General features: G+C 36.2%; 1 protein-coding gene across 1 annotated transcript; it reads right to left on the reverse strand.

The window, feature by feature from the left end:
- Positions 1 to 4,192: 4,192 nt before the first annotated feature.
- LOC142541601 (uncharacterized) lies at positions 4,193 to 5,538 on the reverse strand. Its single transcript, XM_075648094.1, has 4 exons — positions 5,269 to 5,538; positions 5,079 to 5,143; positions 4,621 to 4,767; positions 4,193 to 4,434 (listed from the first exon to the last, which is right to left on the reverse strand). The coding sequence occupies exons 1-3, from the start codon at positions 5,375 to 5,377 to the stop codon at positions 4,621 to 4,623; spliced, it is 321 nt and encodes a 106-aa protein (XP_075504209.1). The 5' UTR covers positions 5,378 to 5,538; the 3' UTR covers positions 4,193 to 4,434.
- Between the last annotated feature and the right edge of the window lie 8,822 nt (positions 5,539 to 14,360).

Here is a 14,360-nt window from a genome sequence, read left to right on the forward strand (position 1 = left end):
AAGTCTACAGGACCTGATATTGTATTCACCATTGTTTTTGTTGGTTTTAGTTCCAAGAAATATCTTTTATCTCGGAGGATAGTGTGCATTGTACCACTACTAGGTATGCAAACTTCAGCTTTGTTCATATCATTTTCCATATTTGAACTTCAAAAAAAATATGCAATGAAATAAAATTACTGACAATATATTTATAAAAATAAAATACAATATAATATATATGTAAAAAATATAGCACATGATAAAACATTATCATACGGGTACATGGAAAAATAAAATATTTTACATATTTATTCCACCAGCAAATTGATCATTGTCTCAGAAATCAATCAGAAAATCTACAGCATCAAAATGAGTTGAATCACTCAAATGTTCACTCTGTTCAGTGAAGTTGGTCTCCTTTTCTTTCTCCTTTATTGATTCTTTATAAAGTTTACAAAGGTGCTCAGGGGCTCGATAAATACAAGACCAATATCCTGGAGCACCACATCTGAAACAAGAACTTTCAAATCTTTTTGAGTGATTTTCATTAACAATCATATTTTCATGATGTCTTTTCTGTGGATGGTTTGGGACACTCTTTTGAGATGAGTTATGGAAGTAACTATCTCGATTATTTTCAAAACCACGGCCGCGACCACGACCACGACCACTACCACGTCCACGACCACGATTTCGTCCTCGACCAAAATCTTGTCTATAACTTTGATTTTGGTTTTCCAGATTTAAATTCATTTTTGTTTACGACATTTACTTTAGGAAATGCCGTTGAACCAGTGGGCCGTGCCTGATGATTTCTCATTAACAGCTCATTATTCTTTTCCGCCACAAGGAGACAGGCGATAAGTTCAGAATATCTCGAAAATCCACGCACTCTATATTGTTGTTGTAGAGTTATATTCGATGCGTGAAAAGTGGAAAATATTTTTTCAAGCATTGCCAATTCAGTAATCTCTTGCCCACAAAATTTCAATTGCGAGATTATTCTATACATCGCCGAGTTGTAATCACTGACTTTTTTATAATCTTGGAATCTCAACGTATTCCATTCATCTCGGGCGGTCGGAAGTATAACTTCCCTTATATGTTCGAATATTTCTTTTAATCCCTTCCACAAAGCCATGGGATCTTTTTCAATTAGATATTCACATTTCAATCTCTCGTCGAGATGTCGACGCAAAAATATCACAGCTTTTGCCTTTTCTTGTGATGTCGATACGCCATTTTCTTTTATGGTCTCACTTAGACCCAATGACTCAAGATGCATTTCTACATCGAGAGTCCATGGCATATAATTTTTCATGTAATATCAAGAGCAATGAATTCGAGCTTTGCCAAGTTTGTTATAACGCCCCAGATTTGACGACTGTCCTCACTGTATCAAGACGAATCTTTCCAGCAAGCTTATGTCCTCACTCCCACGCACCCTAGGAAACTTCCCAGGAGGTCACCCATCCCAAAATTTCCCCAAGTCAAACACGCTTAACTTTAGAGTTCTTATGTGATGAGTTACCGAAAAAAAAGATGCATCTTCGTGATATGAGTAGAGTACAAATCAAATCTTTTAAGCCCTCTTCAACTGTGCAGTCCATTACATTGAACAGTCTCGAAATCCCTCTCATTCCGGTGTGGGATCGGTTCATAAATGTTCCCTCCACCTAGAAGCCTGCCAGGAGCCGCTCATTGTCCGTACAACCTCATGGCACCGGCGATCACCCCCCGCCCTCTTCGGCCCCGGACCTCACATGCCCACCAGCTTCCGCTTGGTTTGCCCCCGAACCACACCGTACTAAGAGAGGTCGGATCTGATACCAACTATAACGCCCCAGATTTGACGATTGTCCTCACTGTATCAAGACGAGTCTTTCCAGCGTGCTTATGTCCTCACTCACACGCACCCTAGGAAACTTCCCAGGAGGTTACCCATCCCAAAATTTCCCCAAGTCAAGCACGCTTAACTTTGGAGTTCTTATGTGATGAGCTACCGAAAAGAAGATGCACCTTCGTGATATGAGTAGTACAAATCAAATCTTTTAAGCTCTCTTCAACTTTGCAGTCCATTACATTGAACAGTCTCGGAATCCCTCTCATTCCGGTGTGGGATCGGTTCATTCATGTTTCCTCCACCTAGAAGCCTGCCAGGAGCCGCTCATTGTCCGTGCAACCTCATGGCACCGCGCGATCACCCCCCGCCCTCTTCGGCCCCGGGCCTCACATTTGTCATGGTGATACTAAAAAAATTACGATGCATTTTATTAGTTAATGAATATTGCAATACAAAGTAATGGATAAACAACAAGTACAAGCATTCGTAAAAATAAAGAAAACACACGAAGAGGATATTCTCCAATAAATACAAGACTCGTGAGTATGATAACCAAAATAATTAAAAATATCTTTGAGAAAGCCATCTTCTTCGAATATTTGATGAAGAATAATTTTTAGAGAAGAAGTGAAAATTGGAGTGATTGAATGTGTTTGTGAGATCATATTTATAGGGCAAAAACTAGCCGTTTTGTTACCGTTGGTGTACAAAAAAATAAATGTATGCATTTGTATAATTTTATGGTAATAATATGATGTATATAATATTAGTCATGTTTAAATAATTATGTATATAATATCACATTATTATAATGCGGTGTCACAAATTATTTTGTTTAAAAACCTTATAGGCTTTTATACTTGTCGTATCCCTACCGGGAGTGTGGGATGTCGTCTTAACATCCTCCCAGGATTTATAACAAGTTTTTGAAAAATTTATTTTTATTATTTCTGAATAACATTATATTATATATTAAATAGATATACAATAAATAAATAAACACTAAAATAAATATTATTACTTTTGTTACCTTTTTCTTCTGTTTTGGAGTTTGGAAAAATATGGAGGACTTTTAGAGCTTCGTGCTGATAACGTGTTATGAAAAAGTAAAAATTTATCGTAAAAAGTAAAAATCTCAAACTCTCAAAATTATCAAACTACACACTTTATAATATTTTTCTCTCAACTCAATTGTCTCAAATATTTACAAATGGAGACCTATTTATAGGATTTCTTTGGAAAATAATCCAAAAACAATTTCATCATTACATACATCATCGCACACTAATTTTCAACATTCAACACCTAATTTTACCTAATTTTCAACATTCAACATTATAATTTTCAACATAAATATTTTTCATATTTTCAACAGTAACGTATAATTAATAAACAATTATTAAATATTTAATTATAAATCACGTAATTAGTCTAATGAAGATAACAAGTGGGGTAGCTAAACATAAAGATATTTATTATTAATTAAATAAACGAAAAAGCCTTCAAAGCCAATAGAGCTAATGTCATTTGTCATGATGAAAATTAACAACTATAAATCAGATTCAATCATACACGGCAGACCATGCCCCTAGCCAAGAATATTTTTGCACGTCCGTAGTAAAGGAATACTAACAATGGCAAACCTTGATGTAACGTTGATTGATATATTCCAATACGATCAAAAAATTGTAATGGTCAGAATATTTATTATTCGACAAGGATATCAAATGTACTACAATAATAAATGCTTATGATGACATTCATAAATGTCATCATATTCAATATTTAGTGACATTTTAGTTTTAACGACATCTCCAACAAATGCCCTCTATTCCAATATCGTCTTAAACTTCCTGACATTTTTTAATGTCATTATAAGATGTTAATGACAACTTCATACGTGTTAATAATTATTCATATAATGAAAATTTTAAATGTCAGGAAAACTCATGTTTTAAAGACATTTATACATGCTTTGTTATTATAGTAATAATGACAAATTTATATGTCATTTAAAATCATTTATAATGATAAATAAAAGTGTCGTATATGTTATTTATAGTGACAATATAAAATGTCACTAATGATATGTTATAAGGTTAATTTAAAATGTCTTATTATGTAATCTGTAATGGCACTTATAAATGTCTTCTATACTAGTATATAAGTACATTGAAAATTGTCATTAATAGTTATTTATAATTACTTTTTGAAATTTCTCCATATGACTTTTACAATGACATTTTTTATGTACATGATTTAATGTTCTATTATGACATAAAAAATGTCATATTTTATGAAATGTCGTCGATTTTCAATATTTTAATGATATAATATTCAAGGATATAACAAATTAACATAAATACAAAATTTAAAAATAGAAATTAAATTGCTAATCAATAATTGTCATTAATTTTGCAATCATTAATGTATAAGACTAACAAATTTGTTACCTCGAAAAACATCTATACCCCAAAAAATGTACCAAATGTATTTAGTTTAAGAACTAGCAAACAATTAAGTCTTGTAAACCAAAATATAAGCAAACTTGTGACGCATCTTCATTCTTCAATCATCTCATCTTAATCAAAATCCAATATTCTTGTCACCTACAATAAAAATTCATATATTTGTATGAATGAAATAAAATTAAAGAAGTACAAAATAAATAGATTAAAATTTAATTCAAATGAGTGAATATCATACCAAATGATAAACTGAAAAATTATTATTTATCCAAATACACCTGGTAGAAATGTTCCAAGTTGCACAAGTTCTCCGGACTTAGTTCTTACCTAAATATTCGGATCTAGGGGGACTGTGCCTTCAAAAGCTGAAGATTCCTCAGCCATTGAACTGGCTTGAGCTGTGACATTGTCTAATGATTCAATGGCAGCAGAATAGCGTCTTTTTCTGGAAATGCAACAGTTAATGACCTGTAACTGCTGATACAAAAGACATGAATTCAGGTCTGGGATATAAGATGCTACGGTAGAAAAGGCCTTCAAAATATTTTTAAAAAATAACTATTTCACGCAGTCATACGCTCAACTAAAGGAAACAGACAAAGAAATTAAAATTCAGATAAAAAAAATCAAATCCTAACTCAAGTTCCATCACCTCGTTATTACAATCATCTATACGAGGCTTAATTCAGGTGAAGATCATCTTCATACATTTCATTCACCCTGTCAAGCATCCTCCACAATCGAAACAGGATTTAAATCGATTCAGAGAAGAGAAACGTAATCACCTTCGGTGCATCAGCATCCTGTAGGAACACGGGCGTTGATTCTCTCGGCGCTTGCTCATCTAAATCTTCTCCGATATAATTAAATTCCAATAAATAAATAAAAAAACAATAATGAAATCCTAACTTTAGGAAATGAAGTTAGCGCGCATAAACTTACAAGTATCGGACAATAGTGTGCGTGCGTGCGTACCTCGATGGGTGATGGAATCGGGTTTCTTAATATCCGTGAAGACTTTCTCCGCTTTAGCGGCCGCAGAATGAATGGCTGTCCTGGCTCTGGACACGAATGATCGCTCCATTGCCCACGTGCTCAAGAAGGAATCAACGAAATCGACGCCATGTTCGCGGAATGCGGAACAGAGATTGGAGGGAATTCAGAAAATCAACGATCTAGTGAAGGTGCTGACTGTATTGGACCATGGTTTGACTTCGAGGGTCAATGAAAATCAATCGGGGAATGAATGACTGAATCCACGAATTGAATTTAATTACAATAAATTTAGTAATTACTTGTTTATTATCTTTTGTAAATTAAAGAAATAAATAAAAAATACTTATATTGATAAAAAAAATATTTTAAATAAATAAAATTTATTCATATTCAACTATTAGTTCAAAAAAATTAAAAAATTCACAATCTTAATTGTTTCCCTTCATATTAAAAATGACATCAATTAAAAATATTACGATAACTAATCTAATATGTTTTTTTATTTTACACATTATTAATTTTTTACAAGTGTCATTATTAAGTATTTGTAACAACATTTAATTAAAAGTATCTAAAAAAAAGTGTCATAATAGTCATTTATTGTTGTAGTGATTTCAACAAGACATAACTCAAAGACTATTGAAAATTAACTTTTATGGATGCACATTTGACTACTTTTCTCAAATGGTACATTTTTTAAGAACAAATAATAACACGTTTTTCAGACGACCAATTATTTACTAAAAATATGAATATGATATTTCTGGAAACTATGGTTGTGAATGACTTGATTTTCCCAATGATATTCAATAATTTGAGTAGCATTTAATGTGTAACAAAAGTTATCATATATGAAATCTAATCATGAAGCAAATAAATTCCAATTATCCAAACGTAAACCCGAATATTGAGTTAATAATGGAAAAAGATACTCTAGTCATTGATAGGGCTGATCAAAATTTTCCGAAAACCGCCCAAACCGACCATACCGCACCGCACCGTTGTATCTCATTTTTTTAACAAATAACCTGTTAGACTTAACTTAGTTGAGGCGATGAGAGTCAAAACCAATAGACCGAAATTGTAAAAACAGAAGAACATACAGTTAACAGAAGCAGTACTTAGCTAATCAGAACAACTATAGAATCAGAAGCAGAAGTAGAACTTAACGTTTTACGTTTGAACGTTACAAGTCTTAAATGTTACCGTTACTTTACCTAGTACTTGTATTAATTGCAACATTAAATGTTGTACGAAGTCATTTAATACGCTTTACCAATTTTAGTATGAAATAAGACTGATTGTTCTGAAGCTTTCTACAGGAACCTTTTTCGATAATAAAGCTGATTCTATCAGAAGTCAAAGAAGCCGTTTTGTTTATAGACGTTGGAATCAACACTTCTATAAATATACAAGAGCGACGTCGATAATATTTTACAACAATAACATTCTTTATCATAAGAACGTCGATTTGAGCACTCAGAACTTCTTATCATCTTCAAGCTCAATATACAGAAAAGCAGCACACGTTTCATAGCATATATCTGATCTGTTGAGATCATCTTGTGCTGCTGTCTCACTCTCTTTACAAGATATTCACGCTATAAACATTTTATTGAGAAGAGTCTGTAAAATGAAAAAGAGTCTTTTCCAGAATTTTGTTGTATTCGTTTTTACGGAGTTGTGTAACTAAAAGCTTTAGTAGGCTAAGGGTAAGTCCTACTGAAGTGGGTGTGTACAAGTGGTGTACTGTAAAATCCAAAGTCTTTTAGTGATACCTTCTGGAAACAGAAGAAGGGGAGACGTAGAAGATTTTATCTTTGAACTTCCAGAAACAACCTTTGTCTACTGCCTACTGTTTTACTATTTTCACCTTACTCCATTGGATCATTTCCGCACTTATTATTGTGATATGCTGGACTTAGATTCGAACAAGACTAGCTACAATCTTTAATAGAATTCTAGCACCCTTTGCAAAAACTATCAGTAAAGGAAAGAGTTTATTCACTCCCCCCCTCTAAACTCCTTATCAATCCCCAACAAGTGGTATCAGAGCAGTTTTTCTTGTTCTGAAAATTTACAACAGATATGGCACACTTCAGCAAAGTTCTCATGTTCTCAATAGAAGACTTCGATGACTGGAAGATCTGCATGCAAGCTCATCTTGCAGCTCAAGACGATGACATGTGGTTTGTCATCACAGATGGTACCATGAAAATATTAAATTCAAATACAATTATTGCTGTTACTGAGGGGGCACCACAAATGGTTGAGATGCACAGAAGTGAATGGACTGGCGAGGACAAAAAGAAAGTCAATCTTGACAATGTTGCGAAGGACATTCTCTACAAAACACTTGATAAGAACATCTTCAGTAAGATCAAGACGTGCTCTACTGCAAAAGAGATTTGGGAAAAACTCATCCAAATCTGTGAAGGAAATGAACAGACAAAGGAGAATAAGTTGTCTATAGCAATGCAGAAGTTTGAGAATCTGAAGATGAAATCTGGAGAAACTCCGAGCGAAATTAATGAACGTTTTAGCAGCTTGGTAAATGAGTTAGCAGCTCTGGGGAAAGAGTATGACAACAGAGAAATAGCACTCAAAGTTATGAGAGCTTTATCCAGAGAATGGGATGTAAAAACCATGGCTATGAGGGTATCTAAAGATCTGAACAAGTTAGAACTACACGAGTTGTTTGCAGACTTAAAAGCCTATGAGTTTGAACTGGAAGTGAGAAGTGGAGAAGAGCCATCATCAAATACACCTACCAAGGCTCTTACTGCTTCTATTACTGCTACGGCTACTGCTGCAGTTATTCCAAGCGCATCACCTGCTACTACCATTGAAAGCACATCTGAAAAGACAGCCGAACAAATCAGCGACAATGCAATGTCTTTATTTGTGAAGAAATTTTCCAGATTCATGAAGAAGAATCATCGAGCTTATCAGGGTCCTAACCAAAACATTAAGAAGGATTCACCACGTAGTGATGTAGCATGTTTCAACCGTGGAAAAGTAGGGCACTTCATCGCTGATTGCCCTAAGCCTAAGAAGGATAATCAAAAGAAAAAGGAATACATGATAAATGGAAAGAAATCCAAAAGAGATCGCAAAGCGATGATTGCAGAAGCTGAATCAACCTCAACATCTGGAGAGGAACATGAGAAGAAAACCAAGATAAGTAGCTCCACATGGTATTTGGACAGTGGATGTTCCAGACACATGATTGGACAGAAAAGTCTACTTTCAGAAGTAATGAGCTTGTACTAGACCAAAGATAACTTTTGGAGACAATTTGAAAGTTAAAACCGTGGGTAAGTGTAAGATTATCCATGGTAATATATATATAAATGATGTACTATTGGTTGAAAATCATTGTTATAATTTGATCAACATTAGCCAACTGTGTGATAACGGTTACTCTGTAGCTTTTCAAAAGAACACATGCACAGTTAAAGATGCTGCTGAGTCTACTGAATTAACTGGAAAAAGAGATTGTAACACTTACAAAGTATCATGGAAAATAGATCTTGTTAATGTTCCAACATGTTTAGTGGCCTCTCTTAGTGATAAATATTGGCTGTGGCACAAGAGATTGAATCATTTAAATTTCAAGTCAATCAATAATCTCAAGAAGCATAACATAGTTGATGGTTTACCTGATATCAATTTCTGTAGAACCCGTAAATCAGACTACGTATAAGCCATGCATAATTTCTAGTATTTAATTTTTTTAAATGATTTCCTTATTTTTTTAGGCATTTTAAATTATTTAGTTTTGATTATTTATTTTAAATCGCATGAGTTTAGTTTTGTCTTTTCAGTTAAATAAGCGAGGTCGGACGGGAGTTGGAATAATGAGATAAATTTTAATAACGAGAAAATATTCCTAGACTTAATTTAAGATAAAGAATAATTTATTTTAATGTAAAAGAATGTTTAGAGATTTAAATAATTAATTGAAGTTAGTAGTAAATAAGTTCTTTTATGTCCAATAATTTAATTAAAAGCCTAAATTAAAATATGTGATCAATTGAGATAAGTTAATCTAGGCATATTTTATTTAATAAATTATAAATTTACATGTTAGTAATTTACTTTAAGGAATTTGCCATGCATGCAAGATAATTACTAAACTAATTAATTACTTAATTCACTAAAATACTTAATGGGTAGATAAAACTTTAAAAATTTAAAATACAATATTTAAGCAATTTTTCCTCCAATTATAAGCTAGAATTCGGCCACCTCTTGTAGAGTTTAATTGGGGATTGACAACTCACCGCTTGAGTAACTTCATTAATCTTTTTGGTAGATAATTTTCCCACCTTTTAATCACCAATAATTAAACATTTAAACAATATTTCTACCTTGCACCTAGACAAGAATTCGGCCACCCCATCTCCAATATCTCCCTCAAATCAAATAATATCAAATCATTCCTTATCTCTCAAACACTAGGATAGAAAAGATTTTATCATTGCCATTCAAACTCCCATTAAATTGATAACCTTCCCATTCATTCCTAGACATTTCCCTCACCCCATATTCTTGAAAACTCTGAACATTTCAGCAAGAAAAATCGTTAGGTGCTTGAGAGAAAATAAGAGAGAAAAACAAGTAAGAAAAGAGGACTCCGTCTCCGCCGTGCCGCGTCGTCGTATTGATTTGTTTTCGTTCCAAACAAATCCAAGGCATGTGTATATTTTCTTTTGCTCTTCAATCAAGTCATATACATTTTTTTAACCTTATTTGTTCAATATTTTTAACAGCTAAAAACCGAAATTTTATCATGCAACTTTCGAATTATTGTACTAGAAATTTTCGGATTTTTCCGTGCACTTCACGGCTGGTATATTTTTGATGATTTCAGGGTGGCTCGATTTCCAGGGGCTCAATACTGCATCTAGGCTCGTAATAGGGCATGTTAGGGTCATGTAAGTCCATGGTTCCAGCCCCTTCACGCTGGAGAAGGAGATTTGACAGCAACTCTCCTAATGACAAATTATGAGTTTCGAAATTCTTGTTTTCGGCTTGTACAAGGAGGTTCGAATCTTGGTTGGCTTTTGGGCCTGTAACCATGGTTGGAACCCTTCCTTGACATGTTAAGGACTTGACCAAGATGCCCTTTCATGGCTTGGTTCACGTTCCCAACAGTTTTTAATATAAAACAAGAACAGCCCCTTCGGTTTTTAAAATTCTGGTTATGGTCGAGTGTGTGGAGTTTCGGTTTTATGGTGTCAAGTGGGTTGTGGTTGGCTTCTAGCCCTTAGCCATGACTCATGCAACACCTTAGCATGTCTAGCATGGACCATGGTTAACCTCATAGCCATTGGATCCTTCATTTGAAAGCAAAACAAGCAAGACATCCCACGCGTTTAGTTTGGTTCTCGGTTGGAAGCGTGGTGATGTTTCTGGTGTTGCTTGGATCATGGCTGGCCTAGGTCCCTTAACCATGGTTCAAGCCACACCTTAGGGTGTTGGGAAGAGGCTCTGGTCGGTGGTTAAAGCCCCAATGGCCATTAGTCTCGCAAACGACGCAATGAAGCGCAAGCGCTACTGCTGTAATTTTGGACAGCAACTTGGTGCTTCGGTTCGGAGGCTCGTTTGAAATCTTGGTAGGCTTTTAGCCTATGGCCTTGGACTGGACAGTACCTCATTGAGTTAGAAAGGTCATGTTTTGGCCATTTGTGATTCGGTTAAGTTTAGAGGTCGTACGAGAAATTACGGTGCAATGTTCCAAAATGACTCTCGAAAGAGCGTTTCTTGTTTTTGGCCTCCATTCACCAAATTTCGACTTGTACAATTTTAGGAGCTTTATTTCATCATTTTAGATGTATTTTAATCATGAATAAATGATGGTTCAATGTTGGTTCGGGTTTGTACGGAGTCATGGTTAGAAATTTAGTTGTTGGTCTAGTTGGCCCCGTTTTTGGGTTCAATGACTAAATTATTTTCAAGGAAAAATAATTTGCATATTTTTCATGTAAGAATTAGGTCGCAGCGAGCCTGGGAACGATCCAACTCATTCGGTAAAATAATACATGACATTTAATTATATAACGTGCATAAAAATATAAAAGTTTATTTTTGAGATATATGCGATATTGCTTGTAGGCCACTTCACACTCTTGGGATTGCAGCTTATCATGGGATTATTACTTCATCCGGTGGTCACTGACCGGTTCATGTTCATGCATTGGTACGGATATCCAGTCCAAGGGCTGTGATGATCTCTACCGCCCAGTATACTGTTGTTTAGTCTGATCAGACGATTCAATTCATGTTATGGGCCACTTGCGTAGAACATATTCTCAACAGAAAATTATTATATGCTATTTCATGACAGGGCTCTATCGAGCAAACATTTTACTTACGATTTTCAGTTCAGTTATGCACGTATTTATAATTATTCATGACTCGATTTTCACGTTACGCTCTATGATATGATATTTTACGTTACGCCAGATTTTATGATATATTTACTTGTTATCTATGATATATGCATGCTGAGTCTTTAGACTCACTAGACTTGATTGTTGTAGGTACTGATGAGGTCGGGGCCGCGGGCGGAGACCAGTGATCCATCTTGGGTCGGCAGTAGTAGGAACCCGAGGACCTCATTTATCAGTTTATTTATTATTTTATGCAAACTCATTTTTATCACGATGAATTATTTTAAGTTGTTGTTTTGAAACAGATATTTACTTTCGCTGCTATTTCGACATTTAAAACTTTTATTCCGCTGTTACATTAAACATCAAAACTTTTATTAAGTTTATTTTATGAATGATGCATTTTATTTATTTAAAGAGAAAATTTTAAATTTTTCCGCAAATTTTCAAACACGAAATACGGGCCTCTACAGCTGGTATCAGAGCCTATGTTCTTGTAAAGGGTTGTACTACTACTGATCTCGAGAAGCTCACGAAGTCACGTCTTTGGTCTGTAAGTTTTACGTTTACGCATTTCTTTTAAAGCATGAAATATTTTAACAACATGTTTTCATGAAATATTTTACGTTCAGATTTTGATTACGCAGTATTTATTTAAATTTAAAGAAATAATAGAGATTATGCATGTTAGTTACGTATGAGTTATATCTGGAACAGTATGCCTCCTAGACGCGTTCTTGAGCGCACAAGAGATGATGAGCCTCGCCAGGAGGACGGTGAGAATCAGAGGCAGGAGAGAGATTTACCACCTCCACCTCCACCGGACATGAATGCCCAGATGTTAGCTGGGATGACTCAGTTCTTCGCACAGTTTGCGGGGAACAATGCTGTGGCAACCAAGCCGGCAGGCCTGAGGCTACCTATGAGCGGTTCATGAAGATGAGACCGAAGGAATTTTCAGGGACTTCAGATCCTATGATTGCCGAGGGCTGGATTAAGTCCCTCGAGGTTATCTTCGAGATCATGGAGCTTAGAGACGAGGATAGGGTCCGTTGTGCGACCTATCTATTTGGAGGAGATGCCCGCTTATGGTGGGAAAGAGCATCAGTAGCCCTGAACTTGGCTACTCTGAGCTGGACGCGCTTCACCGAGGTATTCTACTCGAAATATTTTACTGACGAGGTGCGTGCCAGGTTGACCAGGGAGTTCATGACCCTGAGGCAGGGAGACTCGACTGTTACGGAGTTCATCCGCAAGTTTGAGAGGGGTTGCCATTTTGCGCCCCTGATTGCCAACGATGCCGGGGCAAAGCTGAGACACTTTCTGGATGGTCGACGGTCGATCTTGCGCCGTGATGTTAGGGTGGCTGGCCCTACTACTTATGACGTCGCTATCTCCAGAGCTCTAGCTGAAGAGCAGGACCTGATTGATATAGAGAGAGACCGCAAGGGCAAGCGACCAGTCCAAGTACCACACCGCCCTCCTCCTCAGCAACAGCCACAGAATAAGAGGATTTTCCACGGCCCACCCAAGAACAGAGGATAGCAGCAGCAGCAGCGGGGACGCGCAGTCTCGAGGACTTTTGAGCACCCAGTCTGTCCTAGGTGCACTCGCCGCCATGCTGGAGCGTGTTTGTATGGTTCAGGGAAGTGTTACAAGTGTGGTAGTCCAAACTACTTACTGCAGCAATGCCCACGAGGGAGTTTGCCTACCCAAGGCAGAGTATTTGCTCTCCATGCAGCAGAGACAAACCCGGAGACCATGCTCATGACAGGTATCTTAAAGCTTTAAGTTAATATTTGAAATTCAATGTTTTGGAAATCTGGATTAAGATTTTGAACTTAGAATTGTGATAGGATTGCATGCTCTAATCAGTGATACTTTTGGGAATTAGGTTAGAAAAACTTTGTCCTTCGCATGTCTATAAGTTTAGTTCTTGTAATTATTGGGTTCAGCTTGACGTTCCAATCTTTCAGGGAGAATTTTTATAGCTGGTTCACCTATGAAAGCCTTGATAAATCAGGGGCTACTCATTCATTCATTTCGGAGACCTTTGCTAATTTTCTCAAGGTCAAGACCATCGGGCTAGATGTAGCCTATTCAGTAGTATTGCCTTCGGGAGAGGATATGACAGCTACTAATGTGATCCGAGACATAGACCTCGAGCTTCATGGCAACCTTGTTTATGCGGATCTTATCGTTTTGCTGATGCCAGAGTTTGATATCATTCTGGGTATGGACTGGCTATTAAGGAACAGAGTTTTGATCGACTTTCAGCGGAGATCTGTTCTAGTCCGACCGCCTGGGATGGAGCAGTTCTTATTCGAACTAGACAGGTACTTTCATTTACCGCGTTTGATATCTTGTGTCCAGGCTAGGAAGCTCATGCATAGAGGGTGTCGAGCGTTTTTGGCAACTTTTATATCCGTTCCCGAGGCACCCAGTCAGTGAGCCTCCAATGTCTCAATTGTTAGGGATTTTCTAGACGTATTTTCTGATGACGTCTCTGGTATGCCACCCGAGCGAGAGGTGGAGTTTTCTATTGAGCTTATGCCAGTACGACTCCGATCTCAAAAGCACCGTACCGATTAGCACCGACAGAGATGGCATAACTTAATAAGCAGATTCAGGAACTTCTAGACAAGGAGTTCATTCGCCCGAGTTTTTTACCAT

This window comes from Primulina tabacum, chromosome 4 (assembly GCF_025594145.1).
Source record: "Primulina tabacum isolate GXHZ01 chromosome 4, ASM2559414v2, whole genome shotgun sequence".
Classification (NCBI taxonomy): Eukaryota; Viridiplantae; Streptophyta; class Magnoliopsida; order Lamiales; family Gesneriaceae; genus Primulina; species Primulina tabacum.